Consider the following 23,785-nt stretch of genomic DNA (forward strand, 5'->3'; position numbering starts at 1 on the left):
CCAATCTTGGCAGGTTCAAGTTGGTGGGACTTGTCTGCATAGATGGGCTACGTGTTGTCTCTGGTTTTCTGGATGGGGTTGTGTGATCAATGTCAGGAGGGTTGATGTAAAGCTATACAAGGAGGGGCACCAGAATTATTTGGCATAAGAAGCAGTTCATTTGATTGAGGCAGTCTGACACTTCTAGGACACTTCTGCTTTTTTATGATAGTTTTTAATTGCTTGGCAAAATTGCTGATAGGATTTCACAGCTCCATATGCAGAGGCATAATATACAAATAAATAACACACCAGACGGCACATATGTGACTGGACACAGCCCGCTAGGGGCTCAGCACACTGATCGTACACTCTGTACACACATGTCTCTTATGTAACGTGATCCAGCCATCTCTAATCCACGGATGTTTCCGGGATAGGGGACAATGTTCATTCTCAGCAAAGGGAGCTAATCTGACTTTTACTACATCCCCACTTGCAGCACGTGTTGGACAAGCCCAGTGCTGCCTCTCTTCCTCTCCTTTCCACTGCCCTTACGGCGTCCTCTGATGCTCCATGCCTGCCCACTGTGGTGTCTCTCCAGGTTTGAGGAGATCCATAGTCCATGATTTCATTGTTGGGAGGTCGTAAGTTGGTAGCCCACTCGCCAAACATCTCTTCTTCTTCCGAATCTCTGTCTGTGGGTCTCAGGTTCCCAAAAAGATCTGCGGGGTCCCCTGAAAAACCCAAATACTCTGTTATTGTATAACTATACCAAACATTTCTAGGCATCTAAGGCATACAATATGAATGTAGTTATGTATCTTCATTATGGAGGCTAAGGAAACTGATATTTGGCCACCAGAGGAATGTGAGATGAGATATATCTCTGGTGTCCAACCTAGAATCAACTTACGATCGATGGCCATGGCAATTATACACAGTCTTCTGAAGTTAACATTTACATAGAAATCTAGTTCACACCTAGTTCTCCTTATGGTTTCCTGTGGGTATTATGCTGAGGAGTTACTCACCCAGCCACATACATCAATACATCATGATTAGGTTAATTTCTGGGCCACAGCCTTGACCTCATTGCTGTCTCCACTTTTTGTGTTCCAAGCCAAACAAAAAAGCTTGAAAATAACCAGGCCTAAAAAGGGTGCAATAATAGACTATGTGGCCTTTGAGGAGCTAGGTCCCCATGTTTATTCAGGCAATACTGTAGAGCAGCAGAATGCCCAAATCAGCAGTGATATCAGTGGAGAGCAGAATGGTGCACACCTCTAGTTGGTGGAGCAACGTCCCACTGGACCTTCCTATTATCCAGCCCACGTCTGTACCATACAATGATCTAATAACACAGCGACCCAATGCTATTAATTTGCTCAAGTCCTAGGGTTCCATATCTTTTGAAACTGAAGCACCAGTCAACCATCCTGAGAGGCTGGACGACGCCCCAGGAAGGTGGATGCACCTTCAGGATCCCTAGTTGTATAAAAACCTACCTTTTTCATAGAATAGTAGTACCATAGTAATTTCCCACAACAGAAAGAACTCAGAGCCGCATAAACTATGGAGGCAACCATTTTGGGAGAAGCAATGCCTATGTGGAGCTCATCATGTGGTCATAAAGAAGGAGATGGCTAGCAGATGAGGGTTTCTACAACTCATCACTGAAAATGGAGAGGCTGTCAGATCAGGGATCCTACATCTGATCGCTAGAAATGGAGAAGCTGTATGATAGGGAATGCTATCAGATGAGGTCTGCTGCTTCTGATCACCATTAATAATATGGCTGCTTCTTATGGTCACTGGTAAAGGAGAGGCTGTCAGATGAGGGATGCTTCTTCTTATCCCTGCAAATGCAAATTTTGCCAGGTGAATTTTGGTGAATATAGAGAATGGAAAAGATAAGGGATGCTTTTTACTATAACTGGAAATGGAGAGGCTGTAAGATAAGGACTACTTTTTATGATCAATAAAACGAAGCTGAGAGATGAGGGCTACATCTTCTAACCCCTGGAAGTATAGAGTTTGTCAGGTAGGGCTGCTTTGGGTGAATATAGGGAAAGAAGAGGCTGTCAGGTGAGGGCTGCTTCTCATGATCACTGGAAATGGAGAGGCTGTCAGATGAGGGATGCCTCCTATGACCACTGGAAATGGAGAGGCTGTCAGATGAGGGATGCCTCCTATGACCACTGGAAATGGAGAGGCTGTCAGATGAGGGATGCCTCCTATGACCACTGGAAATGGAGAGGCTGTCAGATGAGGGATGCCTCCTATGACCACTGGAAATGGAGAGGCTGTCAGATGAGGGATGCCTCCTATGACCACTGGAAATGGAGAGTCTGTCAGATGAGGGATGCTTATGTTTCACACTAGTGTTTTCCCTTTCCGGTACTGAGATCCGTCATAGGGTCTCAATACCGAAGTAAAACGCTTCAGTTTTGTCCCCATTCATTGTCAATGGGGACAAAACTGAACTGAAGGGAACGAAGTGCTCCAGAATGTGTGTTTCATTGCATTCCCATGACGCACACAAAAGTGCAGCAAGCAGCGTTTTTGAGTGCGTTCATAACGGATGCAGGCGGTTGTGTTATCATGACAGAAGCGATTTTGCTGATCCCTGCCGGATCAAGCAAAAACGCTGGTGTAAAAGTAGCCTTAGATTCCTCGCTTTTCTATCATCCTTCCCCTTCTTATGCCTGAACATTGTCATCCTGCTGCCACCCCCAATATTGTGGACAATGTGCTCCCCAGTGCCCCCAAATACTATAGAAAGTATACTGCCATAAAGATAGTCCCCCCCCCCCATAATAATAGTGCTCTTAGATTGCCCCGAATATTAACCCCTTAGTGACCAACCTGTTTTGGGCCTTACTGACCGAGCGTGTTTCTTCCTTTTTTCATCATCGCTTTCCAAGACCTATAACTTTTTTTATTTTTCCGTCTATATAGCTTTATGAGGGCTTGTTTTTTGCGGGACAAGTTGTAGTTTTTAATGGCGCCATTGTGGGGTACACATTACTTTCTGATTAACTTTTATTACCCCTTTCTGGGAAGAAGATGGGAAAAACAGCAATACTGCCACTGCGTTTTTATGTTATAAATTTCACGGCTTTCATTTTTCGGTATAAATAACATATCTTTATTCTCTGGGTCAGAACAATTACAGTGATACCAAATACATATAGTTTTTTTAAATTTTACTACTTTTTTGCAATAGAAAAAAAATAAAAAAAAATGTTTTTGCATTGCCGCTTCCCAAGACCCATAACTTTTTTATTTTTCTTTCTATGGACTTGTGTGAGGGCTTAATTTTTGTGGGACTACTTGTATTTTTCATTGGTATCATTTTGGAGTAAATGGCTCTTTTTGATCGTTTGTTATTAAGTTTTTTTTCGGTAGTAACTTAGACTAATGTAAATTAGCAATTCTGTCTTTTTTTTTTTTTTTTTACGGTGTCCACCGTAAAGGATAATTTACATGATATTTATGTAGTCCGGGTCGTTACGGACGCGGCAATACCAAACATTAGGAGAAGATTTTTTTTTTGCAATTTTTTATTGAAAAGCGTATTTTCAATGGGAAAAAAAGCCTGCTGGAAATTACTGAAGGCTGGTCTTGGGCCTACATCAGACCCCAGGCAGCTTTCACACACATCGGCACCCCGTGATCGCATTTGCGGTGTGCCGATGGGAGACAGAGGGAGTCCGCTCCCTCTGTCAGCATTTTACATGCGGCGGGCGCCATGTTAAGTGTTAAACAGCCCGGATCGGCACTCCTGCTGGTCCGGGCTGTTAGATCAGGGCCGCGGCTCTCATGTCGGGGGACCCGTGCATCCTTAGTCTAAGGCCTCTTAGTGACCGCCGTAGAAAACACGCATGAGTGGTCACTAAGGGGTTAATAGTGGCCCCGACAGTACCCCCCAAAACAACCCCTTTATTAGTAATGTTCTCTATATTGTGCTTAGTAATAATACCCCCCATATTAATAATGCCCCCATAGGGACCCTAGTAGAAATAAAGGCCCCTACAGTGCCCCCAGCAGTAAGAAGGCTCCCCTTTAAAGCCCCTAGTGGTAATAAGTTATAGTGGCCCCAGTATTTTAAAAAACCTCCCTGCTGTGCCCCCTGTATAGTATATATAATGCCCCCTGTAGTATATATACAATGCCCCCTGGTGGAGTACATATAATGCCCCCTTCTGTATTGGCGCTCTATATATATGTTACTTATTGTATATTGAGGACAGTGTGTGCGTGTATATTGTTCAGGTTCAGCTAGTGTGTGTGTGTGCGCATGTCGTAGTTTTATTCCGACCGCCTCTCGGCATGTTTGCCATGCTGCCGTTGGAACTCCGGCCCGCCCCCATTATAGTCAATGGGGCCGGAACGGTAGTCCGGGGGCACGCGTGCACTAGCTGCAGCACAGATCCGACAGGCTGTTCACCCGCCGGAACAGCCTGCTGGAGTTCCTTGCCTCTAGTGTGAAAGTAGCCTTAGATAATCCGAACCTTGTACGCCGAACTTGAAAACAGAAGTTCACTCATCCCTATTCCTAAATTATTTAAATATTTAAAAATAACACACAAATCCTTTAAGGAATGAAGTAGTCTATAAATGCCTTGAACATTTTTTTTATTCAATTAAGAAATATTATAATTTTTTTTTTTACCCAAGCAGGGAGGGGGGCTCCCTGCCATGAGCTCTGCTTGCTTCTGATGTTTAATGTGCACCAGGCAGAGTACATGGGGGGGATTCTGCCTAGGGCAGTGGCGTCTCTAGCTTTCAAATTTTGGGGGGGCACACTGGGGGCCAGGACAAAAGTAGGGGGGCAGCTATAATAACGATACATTTACACAAGTACGCTTAGAAATACTGCGATACTTTACACAATACCTAAAACCGCAACAGGTAAGAAAAGTCCTGCTGTCTGTGGTTTTAAAAAAAAAAAACAATCACTCAGATTTCAACATGTCCTAGTTGCCTGTGGATGACACTTTTATAGGGAGGGGGATCTGTGGATGACACTGCTATGGGGGGGGGATCTGTGGATGACACATACCGTATATAGCATCTTATGCTATATGTGTCATCCACAGATCCACCACATGACAGTGTCATCCCCATTTCCCCCTCCATAACAGTGTCATCCACAGATCCCCCTCCCTATAACAGTGTCATCCACAGTTCTCCCTCCCTATAACAGTGTCATTCACAGATCCCCCTCCCTATAACAGTGTCATCTACAGATCCCCCTCCCTATAACCGTGTCATCCACAGATCCCCCTCCCTATAACAGTGTCATCCACAGATCCCCCTCCCTATAACAGTGTCATCTACAGATCCCTCTCCCTATAACAGTGTCATCCACAGATCCCTCTCCCTATAACAGTGTCATCCACAGATCTCCCTCCCCGCCTCTCACAGGAGTGTACATTTGACATTTCTAAACTGTAATCCATATCCTGCATTAACTTTAACTTTAAATCCGGATTCAGCGGACGCTCATCTCTACTAGTACCTTAACCTTACACCACTCGGCTAGCTTCGGTAACAGGGCCAGGCTACAGCCTACAGGTACTGCCTGTTAGTTGTTACCGAGCGAGCGCTGATTTCTGCAGGTCAGAGGATACGGATTACAGTTTAGAAGAAATGTACACTCCTGTGAGCGGTCCAGTGGCGGATCTAGAGCCTGGTCTCGGGAGGGGCACTTCCAGATTATTTTCTGTCTGCCACCACAGAACAAGGGTGCTTATAGAACAGACTACACAGTGTAGAGTTATACTGTACATTGTGTGGCACAGTGTAGAGGTATACTGTACATTGTGTGGCACAGTGTAGAGGTATACTGTACATTGTGTGGCACAGTGTAGAGGTATACTGTACATTGTGTGGCACAGTGTAGAGGTATACTGTACATTGTGTGGCACAGTGTAGAGGTATACTGTACATTGTGTGGCACAGTGTAGAGGTATACTGTACATTGTGTGGCACAGTGTAGAGGTATACTGTACATTGTGTGGCACAGTGTAGAGGTATACTGTACATTGTGTGGCACAGTGTAGAGGTATACTGTATATTGTGTGGCACAGTGTAGAGGTATACTGTACATTGTGTGGCACAGTGTAGAGGTATACTGTATATTGTGTGGCACAGTGTAGCGGTATACTGTACATTGTGTGGCACAGTGGATGCTATATGTGTATAACAAACATATTTCACATGAAAACTTACAATTACTTGGCTTGGCCCTTGGGGATCTTGGACCACACTTCACCACTTTGGCCGGGGGGCTCGGCGGAGCTGATGTTGTGTTTTATCCTAATGAGAAAGATTTCATAATAAGGATTTGGAGAAGGGGCAGAGGAAGAGCAGAGCAGGGAGAGGCTGGTGCTGCTACTAGGGGGTCATACCATGGGGGAGTAATAAAGCCCACCATAATGCCCCCCCCAGTAGAAATAATTCTCCTTAGGCCGAATGCACACGGCCGTGTTCCGTGGCCGAGAGCGGTCCGTGGTATGCCGGGCTGGATTCCTGTTCAGAGCAGGAGCGCACGGCGTCATTGGTTGCTATGATGCTGTGCGCTCCTGCTCTGAACAGGAATCCAGCCCGGCATACCACGGACCGCTCTCGGCCACGGAACACGGCCGTGTGCATTTGGCCTTATAATGTGACAATGCAAAAAATACCCCCTTGTAATGCCCCCAGTTGAGCTAATGTCCCCCATAATGTGCCAGTATAAAATACCCCTATATAGTGCCCCCAGTAAATGCCCCCATAGTGCTCCGCTCCCCCTTCCTCCTAGTGCCCCCCATAATGTACCAGTATAAAATGCCCCATATATCGTGCCCCAGTAGATGCCCTCAGTGTCCCCCATAATTTGCAAGTATAAAATACCCCTTCTTAGTGTCCCCGTAGATGACTCCTTAGTACTCCTCTCCCCCCTTCCCCATAGTACCCACCATAATGTGTCCCAGTATAAAATGCTACTGTACGGAGCCCCCCATATAAAATACCCCTTCTTTGCGGCCTCAGTAAATGCCCCTATAGTGCCCACCAATAATGTGCCAGTAATAAGTGCCCTCAATAACGTGCCAGTAATAAGTGCCCCCAATAACGTGCCAGTAATAAGTGCCCCCCATCACGTGCCAGTAACAAAGAGCCCCCCCATCACGTGCCAGTAACAAGAGCCCCCCAATGTGCCAGTAATAAGAGCCCAGCCCCCCATCACGTGCCAGTAATAAGAGCCCCCCCAATTTTCCAGTAACAAGAGCCCCCCATCATGTGCCAGTAATAAGCCCCCCATCATGTGCCAGTAATAAGTCCCACCATCATGTGCCAGTAATAAGCCCCCCCATCATGTGCCAGTAATAAGCCGCCCCATCATGTGCCAGTAATAAGCCCCCCATCACGTGCCAGTAATAAGCCCCCCATCAAGTGCCAGTAATAAGCCCACCATCAAGTGCCAGTAATAAGCCCACCATCAAGTGCCAGTAATAAGCCCACCATCACGTGCCAGTAATAAGCCCCCCATCACGTGCCAGTAATAAGCCCCCATCACGTGCCAGTAATAAGCCCCCCATCACGTGCCAGTAATAAGCCCCCCCAATGTGCCAGTAATAAGCCCCCCCAATGTGACAGTAATAAGCCCCCCCATCATGTGCCAGTAATAACCCCCCCAATGTGCCAGTAATAAGCCCCCCCAATGTGCCAGTAACAAGAGTCCCCCTAATGTGCCTGTCAAACTATTGTAAAAAAAACACTTATACTTACCTTCATGTCAGCGATGCGACGCAGGCCTCTTCCGGCCTGTGTCCCGCGCTGTATGGCTCAGGCGGCGCGATGACGTCATTGCGCCGCCTGCGCCGGCCTCTGATAGGCTGCCGGCCTAGTGCCTGCAGCCTATCAGAGGAAGGGGAAGGGAAACGCCTCTCCCTCCCCTGCACCGCTGCAGCACAGGCAGATGACTATGGAGATGAGCGCAATGGAAGCGCTCATCTCCCTGTGCCCGACTGCGGCAGGTCACTTAGGGGGGACATTTTAGTTGGGGGGGCACAGCGTGATGTAGGGGGGGCCATGGCCCCCTCTGGCTTCCCCCCCTAGCGACGCCACTGGCCTAGGGCACAATGTCCTGTATATAAACAGCAGCAAGCAGAGTTCAAAGGTGCGTAGGGGCAGGGGAAGCAGGGCCCACCAGAGCCCCAGGTAGGACTCAAGCAGTATCTATTGTTATTGTAGTATAATCAGGGAGCGGGGCTTTACATCCTCTCCGGGCCCCATAGCAGCTGCCTGGTCTGCCTATATTAGAGGTACACCACTGGATGAGGGCTACTTCTTCTAATCCCTGGAAATTTAGAATTTGTCAGGTAGGGGCTGTTTTGGGTGAATATAGGAAATGAAGAGGCTGTCAGGTGAGGGCTGCTCATGACCACTGGAAATCGAGAGGCTGTCAGACGAGGGTTGCCTATAATGATCACTGGAAATGGAGAGGCTGTCAGTTGATGGCAGCTTCTTCTGAATACCCGACTGGGAACTTAAAGTGGCCTTGAAAAAAAAAAAAAAAAGTGACCCAATCGGCCAGTCCAAATTGATAGAAGGTAGAGCAACACAAGTAGGCAGGGACAGAAGTAGACGAGGCCTGCAATACTATGGTGCAGCACAAAATACCGCCCCAGCAAAATCACAGTGCAGCATAAAATACTGCCATATCACCGTTCTGATGAAGTTGAGTTCAGGAGGACACCTGCGGCTGCTGGCACTGGTGCATAAGAACCTGATGCTCCTACATTAGTTAATGCTGAGAGCATCAGATCCTTATGTACCCAGCCGGCGGCTGTGAGGAGGTCAGGCCGCCCCCTGGGCATCGGCCCACCAGGAAATTTCCCTGTAAGGTCTGTGGCCAGTCCACCCCTGTTTACCAGATCTGGATGTCAGATGCTTTTGTTGAACCAATTACTTTTACATTAACTTTGAATTTGTTTTGTGGGAATCTACTTCCCGTAAAACACATTACACAAGGGTGGAAACAAAGGGCGATGACAAATCCACGACTCTTCTAACCGGAAGGGAACGTGCGGTCACACACAAGGAGTAAAAATCCACATTACAGGGGGATAAAGTAAGTGAACCTCTGTGTTAACGGCATCTCCAAGAGCTAATTGCCAAAATATGTTTCAATAAAAGTAGTACGAGTAGTGTGAGTATTACATGTCCATTACATAAAGGCACACAAAGCCTGGTTACTGACAAATCGGTTCTTCTCACGAAAGACTAGTCAGAGTGAATGCATGAAGATAGGACAAGGCTACCAAAGCCTTGCTAAAGAACCGAGTAAAATGATCTACAAATTCAGGACTGTCCCAAGGAGATGGTATCCTGGTAAAGAGAACCTGTCACCATGAAAATCCAGTGCAATCTGCAGGAAGCATGTTATAGAGCAGGAGGAGCGGAGCAGAGTGTTATATTGTCTTGTGGGGAAAGATTCTGTGAAACATGTAATTTATACATTTATATTTCTGCTCTTTCTGAGCTCAGTCAGTGATTGACAGCTAATTATGCATAAACGGTACTGCAGGGAAGGCTATACATCACTGATAAGATGGCAACTGGGACTACTGAGCTCAGAAAGAGCTGAGATTAATGAATAAAATACATGCTTCACTGAATGTTTTCCTACAAACTATATGCATCTGAGGACATTATTATAGTAGTTATATACTTGTACATAGGAGCAGTATTATAGTAGTTATATTCTTGTACATAGGAGCAGTATTATAGTAGTTATATTCTTGTACATAGGAGGCAGTATTATAGTAGTTATATTCTTGTACATAGGAGGCAGTATTATAGTAGTTATATTCTTGTACATAGGAGGCAGTATTATAGTAGTTCTATTCTTGTACATAGGAGCAGTATTATAGTAGTTATATTCTTGTACATAGGAGCAGTATTATAGTAGTTATATTCTTGTACATAAAAGCAGTATTATAGTAGTTATATTCTTGTACATAGGAGCAGTATTATAGTAGTTATATTCTTGTACATAGGAGCAGTATTATAGTAGTTATATTCTTGTACATAGGAGCAGTATTATAGTAGTTATATTCTTGTACATAGGAGCAGTATTATAGTAGTTATATTCTTGTACATAGGAGCAGTATTATAGTAGTTATATTCTTGTACATAGGAGCAGTATTATAGTAGTTATATTCTTGTACATAGGAGCAGTATTATAGTAGTTATATTCTTGTACATAGGAGCAGTATTATAGTAGTTATATTCTTGTACATAGGAGCAGTATTATAGTAGTTATATTCTTGTACATAGGAGGCAGTATTATAGTAGTTATATTCTTGTACATAGGAGGCAGTATTATAGTAGTTATATTCTTGTACAGAGGAGCAGTATTATAGTAGTTATATTCTTGCACATAGGAGGCAATTTTTATTGTGAAAACAAACAAAAAAATACAATTAAAATACATTCTTACAAAAACAAAAAAATAACAGGCATTGTACACACAATGACTACTCAACTAGAATGACTATAGAATCATATTAAACTTAGAAAGTCCACATTTGCTGGGGAGGAAAAAGAAGAGAAAAAAAACACACAAAATAACATCATATTTTCTGTTTTAAACCAAAGACACATTTCTCCATAATTTCCTATTATTCGGGTTACTCCTTATCTCTAATGACTTAACCCACTGGAGCTCAGACATTATTTGGCTTACGGCTGTGGTGTGGTGGAATGGCTCATTGTGTATAGACACGCGGGTTCTCATGTGCCAATGGTAGTATTTTATGACAGAAATGATCAGGTACATTGTCCCCCTGTCTACATTCCTATTTCTGGATGGAACAGCATAGATTATATCAGCATAAGTCAGGGACTGCAGTAATGGGATGTTTAGCTTTTGTGACACCTCTTCCCATATTCTCCTCCCACCCCTGCAGTCAGATATTAAGTGCTCCATCGTCTCCTCCTGCTGACAACCGAGAGGACAGTTCCTATCTGAAACACTTAAAAATTTCAGGTTACCCCTAACAAATAGCTTTCCATGTAATGACAACCACGCTATGTCAAATAATTTGGCGGGGAGTCGATTCCCATTGAGGAGCTTCAGACTTTCTTGTAAAGTGCTAGTCACACAATCCCTCAAGACAAGTGGAGAACAAAAGAAAGCCCTACAGACCCTCACGTATAGATCTTTCCTTGGCTTACCCTCAATGTAGGACTTCTCTATCTTCCACCTTCTCACACACTTCAGCCCATAGTCCAGGTACTGGGGGAGGTAGTCACTCGTCCATCGACCCCTCTTGAGACTGCCGCCTCGCACCCAAGACTCTGCAAAAGGCATTATCCAGTCCCTGATAATATTCACCCACAGGAAGCTGTTCTCTGAGTCCAGGCAACCAAAATTAACTTTTAGAAACATGGAGTCAAAGAACACCCTTGGATTCAGCATATCCAACCCACCCTCTCTCCTCTGTAGGTAGGTGATCCCTCTTTTTATCAGGTTCAACCTGTTCCCCCACAACAGTTGGAAGAACAGGCTAAAGAGCCTAACGGAGAAAGATTCCGGCAAAGGAAAAACGACAGAGACATACAAGAAGACAGGGACCAGGTAAGTCTTCAACATTTTAACCCTTTCTCTATAGGTCAGCCTCCAGTTCTTCCATCGCTGAACCTTTGCATTTCCGGCTTCCAACTTCTCTTCCCAATTTAGTTTGGCGTTATCATTCCTCCCAAATTTGACCCCTAGGATTTTAATATAGGTGGAGGCTCTCACAAATTGTGGCAGATTAAAGTCTGGATCACTGTCTGATATCCAGAGAGCTTGACTCTTCTCAAGGTTGACCAGAGACCCTGAGGCTTCCGAGTAACTTCTGATGGCCGCAGACAACATCTCCACCTCACGAGGCTCAGATATCACTACAGTCACATCATCCGCATAGGCAACAACACTCAGGGGCAGGCAATGGGGGACTGGCACCCCCTGAAAACCACACTCCTGCAGTGACCTCAAGAATGGGTCTAAGGCAAATACATACAGCAGCGGACTCAGTGGGCAACCCTGTCTCACCCCTGCCTCAACCCTGAAGGTATCACCCTGCCAACCATTGACCAGAGGAAAGCTCTCAGCCTCGCAATACAGAGTCTTCAGCCAATCGATGAATTGCCCCGGAATACCGTACTTTGACAAAGTGGCCCATAGATACTCATGATCTACTCTGTCAAAGGCTTTAGCCTGGTCAAGACTCACAACATATCTCCCACCCCTCAGGGCTTTACATCTCTCAAACATCTCCCTTATCGAGAGGACTGCTCCAGAGATGTTCCGCCCTTCTACTGTGCCAAACTGACAGCCTGACAACAGTGCTGAGGACAGACAAACTAATCTAGAAAACAGAATTTTTGCCAGAATCTTTCTGTCGACATTCAAGAGGGCAATCGGCCTCCAGTTCTTGATGTCACTCGGCTCTTTACCTTTGGACAGCAGAATCAGCGAGGACACTCTCATGGATGGAGGCATCAGGTGACTTTCTAGACAATTTGTATATACATCCACGAGGATTGGGGCCAAGAGGTCTCTGAATGTCCTATAGAATTCTGCTGTTATCCCATCTGGACCTGGTGCCTTCTTCAGATGTAACTTATCAATTGCCTCTTTAACCTCCGCCACCGTCAAATCTGCTGTCAAAGGAGAAAAGTCCAAATCATTAGTATCAGGGAGCGGAGTTGCCTCCAAGAATTGGGTCATCTTGTCTCTATCCAAAACCTTCCTCTGAAACAAGTCAGCATAGTAAGATCTCACTACCCCCAGGATACCCTCCCGAGATTCTTGCAAAACACCCTGGGGGTCAGCGAGACCGGTGACAGATTTATTTGCCACTCGCTCCCGGCAATTCTCAAAGGGATCAGGAGACCCTAAGGTCCCATAATCCCGTTCAAGAACCAGGGAGGTGTACCTGCTGTACTGATACTGCCTTATCTCAGATTTCAGCCGGTCTATCCTTTGTTGGTCATCCCCTCCCGCCGAATATAGTGACTCCAATTCTTTCCGCAGCTTGAGATACTGGCCGTACTTACTCTTCCCCTTTATAACTGACAGTCTCTTTAAGAGGGATCGGATCTCATCCTTGACATCCTCCCACCAGTCGGCCATATTGTCATAAAAGTCCACTCTCTCTAGCTGACTCTGTATAAGAGAGTGAACATGACTCTGAACCGAAGGGTCTTCTAATAGACTGGAATTAAGTCTCCATAACCCTCTACCTGTCCCAGAACACTTTGTGACACCCAAACAGAAATATAAGGCCAGATGGTCTGAATAAGGGACGATCTTCTCATCTTTCTCACCAATGGTCTCTGTAGGACTCACCAGAGCTAAATCTATCCGACTTCTTCTTTCACCACAAAAATAAGTAAATTTTGGTTTCCGACCACCCTGCACAAACACATCTGACAACCCGGCCTGTTGAATAATTCTGTTTAAGACCTTGGAGTCTCTGGTAAGAGGCCTATTAGAGGTCCTGTCACAAGATGTCCTGGTGGCATTAAAATCTCCAGCCATGATGACAGGGATAGATGTGAAGAGATATGGCTTCACTTCATTATAAAGGTTAACCCTTTCAGTCACTGTCTGCGAACCATAGATATTTATAAGACGGAGCCTCCTACCCCGAATAGTAACTTCCAGAATTAGGCACCTTCCCATCAATACCTCTGTCAACCTATGTATAGTTACATCATTGGTGTTAAAGAGGATAGAGACCCCGGCACTTGGTTCTACAGCCAGTGACCAAAAGGATGGACCAGACCGCCATTCACGCTCGGCTTCCCGTAAGAGTCCTAAAGTATTCAAACGTGTCTCTTGTAAGAAAAAGACATCAGCATCAAGAGACCTTAGATGTTCATAAACCGCATGCCTGGTCCTCCTCACTCTGACACTGTTCACATTACTGGAGAACACTTTAAGGGTAAAGTCAGCCATCAAAGCAAAGCAAAGCACAAGAAGCAGAGATATTCCCCCCATCATCATAGATCTGGGTCTGAGCCCACCTGCCGACCACCTGTCTCCATGTCCGATTCGGACAGACATTTAGCTCGCGGGGGTTTCCTTTTTGTGGGGGGATCGCCCTCTTGGTCCTCATTAAATTCATCTACCATCCTCTTTAACTCTCTCTCCATCTCTTCCTCAGCGTCTGACTCTGATAGGACACCGTACCTATTTGTGATAGTCATGACACCTGACCCGGGGTCTACTTTCTTTTTGGAAGGTTTTTGGACAGTGGTCCATTTCCCCTCAGGCTTACGGCTGGTTTTGTCCTTCTTCCGTTTCTTCTGCGGATTTATTGATGCTGGGGCAGAAGACGACGTGCCCACAACCTGCTCAGTGACCTCCCCGTTCCCCTCAGTGGCTCCTGTCTGGGACTGGTCAGGCACTATGTCTCCCATATTATCACCCATATTGTGCTGAGGCTCGGGCGGTGTCACTGCTGACCCTGACAACAGCGTCTCCTCCTCTAGGTCATCTGCCACTTCCAGCAAGTCCTCATCAGGGAAGTCCTTACAAACATTATGCCAGGCGTCTGGACAGTCCCTGTGCGAGTGACCGATCCTACCACAGAGGTTGCACCGGATGTTCTGGCAGGTGGCGCTGACATGGCCGATCTCCCCGCATAAGTTGCATTTTACCAGGGTGCACACACTCGCAATATGACCGGCCTTTCCGCATTTAAAACATTTTCTAGGCTGACCCGCATAGAAGCATACCCCTTTCTCCCGGCCAATAAAGAATGAGTTGGGCAGATGTTGGGTGATGTTGTTAACCTGCCGTAACTTTACCAGGACCTTCCACCCCCCAGTCCATATGCCATCCTCGTCCCTGGTCTTGGTCAGATCTGACATTAGGTCACAGTGTCTTTTTAGCCATACAACAATATCCTGGTGTGGTACCGACTCGTTCCAGAATATTATGGTGACGTTTGCTGTGTCCGGTCTAGAGATGGGGATGAGGCTGTACTTATTCCAGTCATCAGCATCTCTCACCCGGGCGAAATGAGCCCAGAAGCGGTCCAGGTCAGACATGAGTTTAAAACTGACGTCATACCCCTGCCTGTCAGGAAGGTTTATCACTGCCAGGATGTTAGATGGCAGGAAACCCATTTGGTGGCACAGAAGTTCACGGACCACAAACCTCCTGTCAGGCAACTCCTCCTTGGCCCCTCTATGCCTGAACCTGACCACGTTCCTCCTCTTAAAAGCCTGACCTGTATAGTTTACATTAGACCTGAAGGATGGTGACCCACGGCTCCAGGCATTACCAGAGGAGACACCACCAGTTCCACCCTCCTGCTGTACTTGGGGGCGCTGTGGTGGCTGCTGACCGCCTGCACTATGGGGGTCTGACACTTCTGGTGTAACTAAAGGGGCAAAGTGCTGTGCATCAGACTGTACAGCCCCCTCCCCACCATCATCCATAATACTCTGCGAGTCACAAGTCTCTGAAGGCTGATCTAATGGTGGACCCGACTCTAGAGATGACCCCAAATCCCACACACACTGTGAAGCGCTCCCCTCTGCAGAAACATCATCAGTAACATCACATACAGTCATATCAATGCAGTCACTAGCAGTATGATCCTGCTCTACAGAGCCCCGACAGTCCTGCTGAGCCATGACCTGTGAGCTCTCTGCCGCACTGCTGCCTTCAGGCGAGAGTCCACAGTCCTGCTGCTCTCTACTGCCCCCCAGGGCTAGTGGTGACTGCACTGCTACTGCAGAGTTACCTTCAGGCAAGAGTCCACAGTCCTGCTGCTCTCTACTGCCCCCGAGGGCTTGTGGTGACTGCTCTGCTACTGCAGAGTTACCTTCAGGCGAGAGTCCACAGTCCTGCTGCTCTCTACTGCCCCCCAGGGCTTGTGGTGACTGCACTGCTACTGCAGAGTTACCTTCTGGCTTGTCCTGCTTCACAATACAAACCGCTGGGACTTGTGGTACCTTTTGAGGAGTCTCTGCAGGTCTTTGCTGTTGCTGGACACTTTCTCCCACTTCTCTGTACAAATTCCCTTTCTCAAAAGGGAAGCTGGCTGGTCTGAGGACTGGTCTTGCACAGGCCTGCTGGGTGTCATCTGGACAGGTTGGAGACTTGGGTTTAGATGGAGATGGTTCTGGCGCAGGTCTTCCCCCATGTCCCTCAAGTCTTTGCTGGTTCCTGAAGGTTTCAGCGACTGGTCCCATCTGCTCCAGTACAGCCTCCATGTCCTGCACAGCGAGGGCGCTCAGCTTCTTGTCGTGGACGGCCTGATTGTTGGGGTTTGCTGCCTTTAGCTTATAGACACAATCTATCTGTTTCTGCAGCTGTAGTTTTGTTCTTTTTAATGTCTCCAGTCTCTTGACCAGAGCTGGGATCCGCTCGGCCAGACATAGTTCAGGTGCACGCTGAGTATTGGGGGGGTTGTGTACTCACAGAATGGCTCCTTACAGGCGTCCCTCTGCTTGGTCCTTGCACTGGACTTGGTGCAGCCGTGGTCACTGCTGCGAGGTCACTATCTCCAGATTGGGGACTGGGCCCCTGGTTCTTCCCAGTGACTGCACTTGTGGCCCCATGAAGCCTTCCTTCAGTATTCCCTCTGGTCTCATCTGTCGGGTTGGCGACTTTTGCGCTGTTCCCACTCCCGTAACGTGTGCGGTCAGACCGCATGAGGACAGGCTGCTGCAGATTCTCCTGCATGGTCTGCTTCTCCAGGGAAGTTCTCCTCTGTCTGCCTGCGGGTGGGGTGGATTGCACACCTGCAGCCATGGTCTTACTCAGCGATGTCTCCTTCTTTACTTCAAACATTTTCTTTTCATCTTTGCTTCCTGCTGCACTGGGACTGGCAACACTCGGAACATTCCTTCCTTCCAAAGAAACTTCTGGATAATTATCCATGGAGTGAGAAGTCTGGGAATTATTTCCCAGAATAGGCCTTGGAGCCTGGGCCTTGCTTGGGGAGCATCCCCACCCAGAGTGGCCCCGCCCTGGGCTTTCTCCAGACATCCAAAGCCTCAGGAGAGCTACTGACACACGTCCTCACAGCTAGGAGGCAGTATTATAGTAGTTATATTCTTGCACATAGGAGGCAGTATTATAGTAGTTATATTCTTGTACATAGGAGGTAGTATTATAGTAGTTATATTCTTGTACATAGGGGCAGTATTATAGTAGTTATATTCTTGTACATAGGAGCAGTATTATAGTAGTTATATTCTTGTACATAGGAGCAGTATTATAGTAGTTATATTCTTGTACATAGGAGCAGTATTATAGTAGTTATATTCTTGCACATAGGAGGCAGTATTATAGTAGTTATATTCTTGTACATAGGAGCAGTATTATAGTAGTTATATTCTTGTACATAGGAGGCAGTATTATAGTAGTTATATTCTTGCACATAGGAGGCAGTATTATAGTAGTTATATTCTTGTACATAGGAGCAGTATTATAGTAGTTATATTCTTGTATATAGGAGCAGTATTATAGTAGTTATATTCTTGTACATAGGAGCAGTATTATAGTAGTTATATTCTTGTACATAGGAGCAGTATTATAGTAGATATATTCTTGTACATAGGAGCAGTATTATAGTAGTTGTATTATTGTACATAGGAGCAGTATTATAGTAGTTATATTCTTGTACATAGGAGCAGTATTCTAGTAGTTATATTCCTGTACATAGAAGGTAGTATTATAGTAGTTATATTCTTGTACATAGGAGGCAGTATTACAGTAGTTATATTCTTGTACATAGGAGCAGTATTATAGTAGTTATAATCTTGTACATAGGGGGCAGTATTATAGTAGTTATATTCTTGTACATAGGAGCAGTATTATAGTAGTTATATTCTTGTACATAGGAGCAGTATTATAGTAGTTATATTCTTGTACATAGGAGGCAGTATTATAGTAGTTATATTATTGTACATAGGAGGCCGTATTATAGTAGTTATATTCTTGTACATAGGAGCAGTATTATAGTAGTTATATTCTTGTACATAGGGGGCAGTATTATAGTAGTTATATTCTTGTACATAGGAGCAGTATTATAGTAGTTATATTCTTGTACATAGGAGGCAGTATTACAGTTTTATCTAAACTACTGAGGGCTATCTAAACTACTGGAGGCACTATGGGGGGCTATCTAAACTACTGGGGGCAGTATAGGGGACTATCTAAACTACTAGGTGCACTATAGAGGGCTATTTGAACTACTGGGGGCTCTATTGGGGAATAGTTGAACTACTGGTGGACTATATGGGGGCAGTTAAGCTAGTGGGGACACTATATGGGAGTATTATAATTACCTGGCCCACTATAGAGGGGCCTTATTACTTCTGTGAGCCCTACTGGAGGCACTATGAGAAAAAATGGGGGTACTATTGGGGAGGGTTATAATTATTTGGCACAATATGGAGGGCACTACTGCTAACAGGGGTACTTTCGGGAGCATTATCTCTATTGGGGCACTACTAATTACTAATGAGGGCCCTCTAGGGGAGAATTACTAGTATTGTTGGACTTGGCACTTATTTCTACAGTACAGAATTTGGGGACATTGGGGGGCACAGCTGACATAGTATTGGCGATAGCAGCATGATGACACTGTTGGGACATCAGGGAAGGGAGGATAATGATAGAAAAGTGAGGAATCTAAGGTGTCTTTTTGGCAAACTCTGCACAGAGAAGATGCGGCTGAAAGAACTTGTCATGCATGTCCTCCTAAAGGGGTGGGGTGTATGTCCATAACATTTTTGGGCTGTCCATGAATTTTAGTCTAAAGGGAAGGTTGGCAACCCTGGTTAAGGCTGATGAATTGAAGATATTCTTTTGCCAAGACAAGGCTTGAGGTGACAACCACTATCGTGAGCTACAGATTAGCTCAGATCAGTTGCACCCTTGGTAGGTGTGTAACCGAGCAGAAGAAAGCAAGCTTCTAGCGGGTGAAGAGAAGGCATGATGGGAGTGATAGTCTTTTGCATTGGCTCTGCAGGTAGATCAGGCCAGATCAGCACAATAACAGAATAGTGACATTAGTGACTCCTGTGGTTTGTGCTCATGCGGAGGTGACATCAGTGCGGCCGGCTGGTGGTTTACATTAAAGCGAACACTGCAGGCTCACAAAATGTGCAAAATAGATAGACAGATACAGAGTCGGAAATATTCAGTGTATATTATGCTGCAAGCCTTTAACCCCTTAAGGTAAAGCTAATTTCAGTTGGCAGAACTTGTGGTCGATATTCGCCATGTCTGACCACATATTTACCCTGCAGAGGCTAGAACACATGGCCACGGCCAATTCGAGGTTTCCGAAATTACAAGTCCCCCATGTAGTGCCAAAGGCTGGAGACCATCATTCTAGGGGAGCAGCACCGCCAATCACAGGAGGTAGAAGTCCATCCTGCCAAATATTTATTTAGATGCAGGAAAGGGTTAAAAGGCAACCCCACCCTTATAGGTATGCATCCCCCCCGGGTAATGGACAATAAGTTTGTGCTAGTGCTCCGAGTGGTCATCCCTTCCTCCACGGATGTATATAGCTCATCATCTGGTCACCTTCCTACAATTTAAGACCCCATAAAAAAATCCTATATTTTACCATGAATGTTAGCTGTACGTATAGCATGGGGGTCAGTGCCCTTTAAATTTAGTCTCGTTTGTACGTCAAGAGCCCACGAAATACTGTAACCGTGATAATGGCCACAGTTTCTAGTACACATTACGGAGTAATGCAGAACAGTTGCTTTGTCAGAACTCTTTGTTTTCCTGTTCCTCTGTTACTCCTTCTGGAAACATATGACTAAATGGTCCTTGTAAAAGAGGCGATTGTGATACTGTCTGCTAATTTAGTGTATCTAAGCCTATCATATGCGATACTGTCTTCTGATCTGATGGATCTAAACCTATCATGTGTGATAGGCTTAGATACAATAACTCAGCAGACACTATTACACATGATAGGCTTAGACCCTTCAGATCAGAAGACAGTATCGCATATGATAGGCTTAGATACACTAACGTAGCAGACAGTATCACAAATGATAGGCTTAGATCCATCAGATAAGCTGACAGTATCACACATATAGGCTTAGATACAATACCTCAGCAGGCACTATCATGTGTGATACTGTCTGCAGAGTTAGTGTATCTAAGTCTATCATGTGTGATACTGTCTGCTGAGTTGTTGTATCTAAGCCTATCATGTGTGATACTGTCTGCTGAGTTGTTGTATCTAAGCCCATCATGTGTGATACTGTCTGCTGAGTTATTGTATCTAAGCCTATCATGTGTGATACTGTCTGCAGAGTTAGTGTATCTAAGCCTATCATGTGTGATACAGATTTTTGATTTGATGGATCTAAGCCTATCATGTGTGATACTGTCTGCTGAGTTAGTGTATCTAAGCCTATCATGTGTGATACTGTCTGCTGAGTTGTTGTATCTAAGTCTATCATGTGTGATACTGTCTGCTGAGTTGTTGTATCTAAGCCTATCATGTGTGATACTGTCTGCTGAGTTGTTGTATCTAAGCCTATCATGTGTGATACTGTCTGCTGAGTTGTTGTATCTAAGCCTATCATGTGTGATACTGTCTGCTGAGTTGTTGTATCTAAGCCCATCATGTGTGATACTGTCTGCTGAGTTATTGTATCTAAGCCTATCATGTGTGATACTGTCTGCAGAGTTAGTGTATCTAAGCCTATCATGTGTGATACAGATTTTTGATTTGATGGATCTAAGCCTATCATGTGTGATATTGTCTGCTGAGTTGTTGTATCTAAGCCTATCATGTGTGATACTGTCTGCTGAGTTGTTGTATCTAAGCCTATCATGTGTGATACTGTCTGCAGAGTTGTTGTATCTAAGCCTATCATGTGTGATACTGTCTGCTGAGTTGTTGTATCTAAGCCTATCATGTGTGATACTGTCTGCTGAGTTGTTGTATCTAAGCCTATCATGTGTGATACTGTCTGCTGAGTTGTTGTATCTAAGCCCATCATGTGTGATACTGTCTGCTGAGTTATTGTATCTAAGCCTATCATGTGTGATACTGTCTGCTGAGTTAGTGTATCTAAGCCTATCATGTGTGATACAGATTTTTGATTTGATGGATCTAAGCCTATCATGTGTGATATTGTCTGCTGAGTTGTTGTATCTAAGCCTATCATGTGTGATACTGTCTGCTGAGTTGTTGTATCTAAGCCTATCATGTGTGATACTGTCTGCAGAGTTAGTGTATCTAAGCCTATCATGTGTGATACTGTCTGCTGAGTTATTGTATCTAAGCCTATCATGTGTGATACTGTCTGAAGAGTTAGTGTATCTAAGCCTATCATGTGTGATACAGATTTTTGATTTGATGGATCTAAGCCTATCATGTGTGATACTGTCTGCAGAGTTAGTGTATCTAAGCCTATCATGTGTGATACTGCCTGCTGAGTTGTTGTATCTAAGCCTATCATGTGTGATAATGTCTTTTGATTTGATGGATCTAAGCCTATCATGTGTGATACTGTCTGCTGAGTTGTTGTATCTAAGCCCATCATGTGTGATACTGTCTGCTGAGTTATTGTATCTAAGCCTATCATGTGTGATACTGTCTGCAGAGTTAGTGTATCTAAGCCTATCATGTGTGATACAGATTTTTGATTTGATGGATCTAAGCCTATCATGTGTGATATTGTCTGCTGAGTTGTTGTATCTAAGCCTATCATGTGTGATACTGTCTGCTGAGTTGTTGTATCTAAGCCTATCATGTGTGATACTGTCTGCAGAGTTGTTGTATCTAAGCCTATCATGTGTGATACTGTCTGCTGAGTTGTTGTATCTAAGCCTATCATGTGTGATACTGTCTGCTGAGTTGTTGTATCTAAGCCTATCATGTGTGATACTGTCTGCTGAGTTGTTGTATCTAAGCCCATCATGTGTGATACTGTCTGCTGAGTTATTGTATCTAAGCCTATCATGTGTGATACTGTCTGCAGAGTTAGTGTATCTAAGCCTATCATGTGTGATACAGATTTTTGATTTGATGGATCTAAGCCTATCATGTGTGATATTGTCTGCTGAGTTGTTGTATCTAAGCCTATCATGTGTGATACTGTCTGCTGAGTTGTTGTATCTAAGCCTATCATGTGTGATACTGTCTGCAGAGTTAGTGTATCTAAGCCTATCATGTGTGATACTGTCTGCTGAGTTGTTGTATCTAAGCCCATCATGTGTGATACTGTCTGCTGAGTTATTGTATCTAAGCCTATCATGTGTGATACTGTCTGAAGAGTTAGTGTATCTAAGCCTATCATGTGTGATACAGATTTTTGATTTGATGGATCTAAGCCTATCATGTGTGATACTGTCTGCTGAGTTAGTGTATCTAAGCCTATCATGTGTGATACTGTCTGCTGAGTTGTTGTATCTAAGCCCATCATGTGTGATACTGTCTGCTGAGTTGTTGTATCTAAGCCTATCATGTGTGATACTGTCTGCAGAGTTAGTGTATCTAAGCCTATCATGTGTGATACTGCCTGCTGAGTTGTTGTATCTAAGCCTATCATGTGTGATAATGTCTTTTGATTTGATGGATCTAAGCCTATCATGTGTGATACTGTCTGCAGAGTTAGTGTATCTAAGCCTATCATGTGTGATAGAGATTTTTGATTTGATGGATCTAAGCCTATCATGTGTGATACTGTCTGCAGAGTTGTTGTATCTAAGCCTATCATGTGTGATACTGTCTGCTGAGTTGTTGTATCTAAGCCTATCATGTGTGATACTGTCTGCAGAGTTGTTGTATCTAAGCCTATCATGTGTGATACTGTCTGCTGAGTTGTTGTATCTAAGCCTATCATGTGTGATACTGTCTGCCTTGTGGGATACCTCCTCAGGGCACTACATGACAGATCTATACATCTCCATACTTACAGAGCTGTCTTCTACCCACCTGTTTGCATGAGGTCACTTCGCCTCCACCGGGACCCTCCGCATGTGAAGATGACAGCCCGTATGAATTCTCTTCCACACAGCTTCACCCCGATTGTGGGCACTCTGACGCTGCCATGGGCACCGTCGTGCATGGCCAACAGCCACAGGAGCGTCAAGAGAGCCGGTGCCAGTCGCTGCATTACGCTGGATGGTCCCCGGGCAGCAGCGACAGGTGACGAGAATGAATGAGAACTTCTACAGGACTGTGGGCCACCCTCTTATAAGGAGGCGGTGTGGCCCTGAGGAAGAGATAAGAACCTTTGCTCTGCGACCCCCCCTCCCAGACCAGCTCTGAGGGCAGAGATAACCTTTCCAAAGAATAATCAAGCAGGAATTATTCAGAGCTCGTCAGTAGCAGAAAATCACTCTCATTTACTACTTGACAAGTCTAGCGGACGCCATTACACACTGCGCGCTGGAGATTACGAAGGCACATTCCAGTGATGTCACTTATTATCCATCCTCAGCCGCTGACATCATAGTGGTCTACTTACCACAGAAACTCAGGACTGACCAATGGGTGATGAGAAACCGCTCAGGGCTACCATCTCCACACCACGTGGAAGGATCAGGCCTTCATGTTCTTGTGGTGACTAGTGATGAGCGCCTGGGGCAATATTCGAATTTGTGATATTTTGAGAATATTTGGGCGAATATTCATCATGAATTCGCCATCATTTTCTTGATTGCGAAAAATAGTCAATGTAATATGCGCGTATTGCGCGCGCGATACCGGCGTGGGTCACTGTTGCTACATTTTCCAAGCTGCTAGAA

At 45.1% G+C, this 23,785-nt stretch overlaps 1 protein-coding gene across 1 annotated transcript; it reads right to left on the bottom strand.

Annotated features, from left to right (window-relative positions):
• Positions 1–256: 256 nt before the first annotated feature.
• Positions 257–23,578, bottom strand: RLN3 (relaxin 3). The gene is made up of 2 exons (XM_040415838.1): positions 22,971–23,578; positions 257–716 (listed from the first exon to the last, which is right to left on the bottom strand). Exons 1-2 carry the CDS (start codon positions 23,149–23,151, stop codon positions 436–438), a joined length of 462 nt encoding a protein of 153 aa, XP_040271772.1. The 5' UTR covers positions 23,152–23,578; the 3' UTR covers positions 257–435.
• Positions 23,579–23,785: the final 207 nt, after the last annotated feature.

The sequence above is a fragment of the Bufo bufo genome, chromosome 1, assembly GCF_905171765.1.
Source record: "Bufo bufo chromosome 1, aBufBuf1.1, whole genome shotgun sequence".
In the NCBI taxonomy this organism is placed as follows: Eukaryota; Metazoa; Chordata; class Amphibia; order Anura; family Bufonidae; genus Bufo; species Bufo bufo.

What these genes read in the sequence shown, in the direction of transcription:
- RLN3 (XM_040415838.1), bottom strand. Translation starts at nt 23,151, where the DNA reads ATGCAGCGACTGGCACCGGCTCTCTTGACGCTCCTGTGGCTGTTGGCC. An exon ending in AAGTGACCTCATGCAAACAG is followed by an intron (nt 717 to 22,970) that starts GTGGGTAGAAGA and finishes TGGGTTTTTCAG; the next exon opens with GGGACCCCGCAGATCTTTTT.